A 4,971-nucleotide genomic window follows, 5' to 3' on the forward strand; every position below is an offset into this window, starting at 1 on the left:
ATTATAGTGTAGTTAGATTCTTCACTTTGTCAACTTTAAAAAAATGTCTGCATCGTACAGGTTTAATTGACAATTTTTTATTAATTGGGAATTAGACACTTGCTTCATTTATCCTGAAAATAGAAAGTCGTTTGAATAATGTTTTTGGTCAGTAGTTGGGTTAACCAGATAAAATTGTATTTAAATAGTAAACAGCAAGTGAAACCAGCCAATTACAAGGCTGAAACACCGGCTTATCATAAAACTGCAGTGTTGATCAGCTCCTGTTCCTTTATTTAATACCTGATAATTTCATCGTGAATCACTATTTTAATAACTCTTATTCAGATCAGCCAATCAGAAAACAGGTGACATTATTTTATCCAGCTACCAGCTATAAAGAAGCCTGTAGTATTCAGAGCAAGTGACAAACAGAATAGCAACAGGTAAGTATAGTTAATACATTATCATCTGTTGATATTTTACTCTCTGGGAATAATATAGTAGATGAGGAAAGACACTGAGTCAGTGTGATTATAATATAACTCTGACCTCCTGAGACTATCAATCTTTACCTTGAGGAGACTCATAGAGTCTGTCATGTAGTGATGTTAAGTTAAGGTCAGGAGGCTCTGGTCTCATTCCTCAGTCATAATCAGACTAGCAAACACTTCCTACACCAGATATTTCATGTTTCTCCGTTCTGTCAGAGCCTGACATCCCTTGCCTCATTTTTAAACTCTGTAAATATCCATGATTTACTTGCAGCCACTCTGTTATGGTTGGCAGCTTTCTAAGTCAACAGTTAAGTCAAACTTTGTAATCATTTCTTTATCACATCAAACACTACACAGCAGCTATTAGAGCGCAGTGCTTGTTTTACAGTTAAAGATGGAAGGATTGATAAAAGATTATGTAAAAAATAGAACAATAGATATCAGTGCATTGAGGAAAGCTGTAGAGACAAGCCAGCCAGCTCAGTTACAAAGGTTACTGATTACTATCAGGAATGACTCATACACGGCTGTTATGGTAGCTGCAATAGAAGGCCACAAAGAAGCATGTCGGCTGCTTCTTTCACCAATCAGAAAAGCCTCAGACGAGCTGCTCTGGATGAAGAGGAAGGATGGATATACAGTCTTACACATTGCTGTAAGTAGGGGAGACAGTGAGTGTGTAGACTTACTGATGGACACAGTGAGTGATGAGAGGAAATACGAGTTTGTAGCTGAAAAGAATAAATATGGTTACACAGCTATAGTAGTGGCTGCACTGTATGGAAGTGGCCAGTGTATAGAGCATCTCCTCTACCACTTCTCCTCACTACAAAAAGACTCCCTATTAAACATGCAGAATAACGATCTGTACACTCCACTACACTATGCAGCACTCAATGGGCGAACAACTGCTCTAAAGATCATGTTAGGTTCTGTGTCTCCACTGACTGCCTCTTCACTCCTCAACATTAAGAATAAACACAACAGGACTCCATTGGAAGATGCTGAGTATAGGGGAAAGAAGGAAGCATCAGAGATGTTAAAGGGATGGCCGCTGGAGTCAGTAGCGGAAGGTAGGATGGTTATACAGTGTGATACTAACTACTCACTTAAACTGTTATACTGCTAAACTGTTCTCAAGTCTCGGCAACTTTCTCTTGAAAATCTATCTGAAGATCTGACAAGATCTATCTTGTCTGAAATCAGTCTCACACAGAGTCTGGCTGCCTGTCTCCTCCTGCTTGTGTGCAAAATCGCCGGCAAGCCTGCATGACTTCTCACCTTGAATCAATGCTTATTGTGCACTTTTGCTGCCCTGACAACAATAATCGTGCCCTTCGGCTGCCGAATAGACAATGAGTAATTTTTGCTGCTGGGCACTAAGCTTGGTCCCTGTCAAACTAGTTTACCTGACTGCACCTGCTTGCTTGCCTACATCTGCTGGTGCCTACCTACTCACATCAGTCTATCAGCTTGTTGTCTCAACGTCTACCATAATCTTGCTTTTCCCATCAGGTATACAACTATTGTCTGTTTTTTTTTGTTGAATAGCCCTATCTATTACGCTAATACAGGGTTTGCTTTCCTGTCGCTAGCCTGTATGCGGGTCCACTAACTACCTTGTTTGCCTCATATAATGAAGTCATGAGGGTCATGTCAAAGGATCTTGAGCTCTGACTTTAGCCTTAAGACAGCTCAGTCAGGCTTAAGCTGTTTTTGGGCTCAAGCCTGACTTCAACCACTCACGACTTGCCGGCTTGCTTGGATCTGTTTCTAGGCACTTGCCTTTGATGTGTGTATCTACGGCCCTCTGCATCTGCGCTCCTACCAATGTTTTTGCTACAAAATCCGTTGGTCTCTACGCTATTACGTACACCTATGATTTTTTGCCCAACCAATCAATTCTTTCTGTGAATGACATTTCGGATTAATCCCTGGTTAGTATGCAAATATATCAATGTACATCGATTCAAAAATGCGTTCAGCAACTGTTGTCATTGTGAAATGCAAGCACTAAAAGTATGGCATGTCTATCCACCAGTTTTTTTACTATGTTTTAGCATTGGATGATGCACGGCGACAGATAAAAACACTGCAAGAGAAAACTGAGCAGCAAGGAGGAGGTAACTTCATGTGTGAATGTTTTGCTTGTTTGTTGTTAGTATAGTAATGAGACAAAGAAGTCAGTTACTTCTGTAATTGACAATGCATATCATTGCTTTGTTAGCAGCTAAATGTGCTAAGGTACATGAACATCTGCTCACCGATGTGTTCTGAAATGGCGATCAATGTCAAACTCAATCTGCAAAATTATAGAATATTTATCAGAAGGTTATTTTTTTACTCTGTTGTAGCATTGGATGATGCTAGAAAACAGATAAAAACACTGCAAGAGAAAACTGAGCAACAGGCAGGAGGTAACTTAATATGCTAATTAATGTCTTACTATTACATTGTTAAAATAGTACTGAGAGGGTGAAATCGTTGGTTCTGTAATTGACAATGCTTACCAGAGTCAGGGTAGGCAATTATTTTTTACATTTAAGCATAAATATGCTCATCACCTGCTGGGATTGTCAAATAAAAGCAATGAGTGTATTACTTTTATTGCATTGGTTGAGGCTAACCTGCAAGTAAAATTGCTACAGGAAGCGTTTAGACAAGAGAGAGCATGTATGTTTTATTTTTTGTAAGTTTTATGAGACTATTTACTCTCCACCTCTTATTTTGAGTCTCTAGTATTAGCCAATGCTAGTAACAAATAAATTATCTACTAGTATATATTATACTAGCTGTGGTATTGCTCTGATGGTCTGATTCTATAAGGCTGTTGATCAAACATGGCTCACTCCTGGTAACTTCATGCGGATAGGTTGATGCTGCTTGAGTTACATAGTATGTGATCATTTACTGCATAAGTTCATGGTGTTTAATCAAAAAAGCAGCAATTTCAATTTTAGATTTCAAATTTATTTAGGCATGTTGTACATTTAGATTCTCATTTGATTATTTAGATTTGGCTGTTACGCAGCGGAGGGTGGAACAATTTGCTGCGTATCTACAGACTCCAGGTGATACAAACTCAACCGGCAATCAATGTCATGACCCAGACAGTTGATAGTGTAGCGGCCGTGACTGATGATCTACCCAGACAGACACTAAAGTTGCCGAGTTACATACGATATGACTCAACCAGACTGATAGGACGACTCAGTCCGAACCAGCCTAATTCAAGCTTAAAGAAAACTGACCATCCAGCCCTTGAGCCAAAGGAGCAGGCTTACAGCATATAAGGACACATAGGAGCCATTCAAGGCCCACATCAAAGAGCTTAGGCAATATTGTATTTTTTAATTTGATACACCCTGCTTTTATTTTATTATTCTTGATTAAATATAATTATTATTTCAACCTTCTCTTTTCATCTATATGCAATGCACCGTTAGACTTTTTTTAAAACCCCAAAATATAGCTAAATACATTGTTTTAAAATTTATAACTTTGCCATATGAGAAAACAGTGATTTCGAAATGATGAACATGACTAGTCTCCTGGGTATTAAAATAGCCTTTAGTTTAATAAATATGAGGAGTTTGTTGATGACGTTAGGCTACATGTATGTCAAGAAGTGCACCACCATTTATAAATTACAATATATCGTCTCATACCCAGCAGTATAAAGTCTGGTTCTTTATCAATCTAAATAAAACGCAAAAAGTATTTCATGAGATAATCCTCCAAATTAATTGGATTTTTTTTGTAAAATACATATACCTGACTGCTTTCACACCCCTTTTAACTTATTCACAACTATCGCGAGTTAACTCACAAATTTATATCGTCGCTAAGCTACCAACATGAGTTATCTTGCTTTGGAAATTTACCCATTTCATGCACAGTTATTTCTGAGTTATAGAAGGAAAGTTTTGATTATTTAGAAAAAAATTTCTTGCCAATCAGAAAAACGTACAAATATGCCTCAATGATGTATCTTGCAAAAATTATAACCAGCCTACTAAACCCATATCGATATCCACCTAAGCCAGATATAATCATGGCGACTTAAAATTTTATCGTTCGCAATCAAATTTTTTCAACTCCAGAAGTAAATATGATGATTCGAAATTAGTAAGGCAATGAAAGACTGCATAAAAAATCAAAACATTTTTTTAATTTTAAAATTTTTAGTTAACTTTAAATTTTGCCAGTTAGAATTGTTATGCTCGAATGAAAATGCACATTTAGGCAGTCAGCCGTAATCAGACTAGGGTTATCATTCACTTTTGATAGGATGATAATAATTTTCACAGCTGTCTATCAAGCCTGAAAAGTCAAGAACAGATTTATTGAAAATATTTTTGTTACTTGAAACACGTTTATGACATTTCGTTTGACTAGCAGCTAGATTTGCTATGTTTTGGTTTGAAGGATGAAACTCGCTAGGATAAGTTTGAAGTTAAAGTTTTATGATTTTCACGTTCATGACTAGCAGTTA

General features: G+C 37.3%; 1 protein-coding gene across 1 annotated transcript; it reads left to right on the forward strand.

The window, feature by feature from the left end:
- Positions 1-870: 870 nt before the first annotated feature.
- LOC137396719 (ankyrin repeat and SAM domain-containing protein 1A-like) lies at positions 871-3,594 on the forward strand. The gene is made up of 4 exons (XM_068083029.1): positions 871-1,549; positions 2,537-2,599; positions 2,831-2,893; positions 3,491-3,594. The coding sequence occupies exons 1-4, from the start codon at positions 871-873 to the stop codon at positions 3,592-3,594; spliced, it is 909 nt and encodes a 302-aa protein (XP_067939130.1).
- Positions 3,595-4,971: the final 1,377 nt, after the last annotated feature.

Source organism: Watersipora subatra, chromosome 5 (assembly GCF_963576615.1).
Source record: "Watersipora subatra chromosome 5, tzWatSuba1.1, whole genome shotgun sequence".
In the NCBI taxonomy this organism is placed as follows: Eukaryota; Metazoa; Bryozoa; class Gymnolaemata; order Cheilostomatida; family Watersiporidae; genus Watersipora; species Watersipora subatra.

Excerpts from the sequence above, each read along its gene's own strand:
- LOC137396719 (XM_068083029.1), top strand. The coding sequence starts at position 871 with ATGGAAGGATTGATAAAAGATTATGTAAAAAATAGAACAATAGATATC. Across the intron at positions 2,600-2,830 it reads AACTGAGCAGCAAGGAGGAG|CATTGGATGATGCTAGAAAA; the intron begins GTAACTTCATGT and ends ACTCTGTTGTAG. Across the intron at positions 2,894-3,490 it reads AACTGAGCAACAGGCAGGAG|ATTTGGCTGTTACGCAGCGG; the intron begins GTAACTTAATAT and ends TTGATTATTTAG.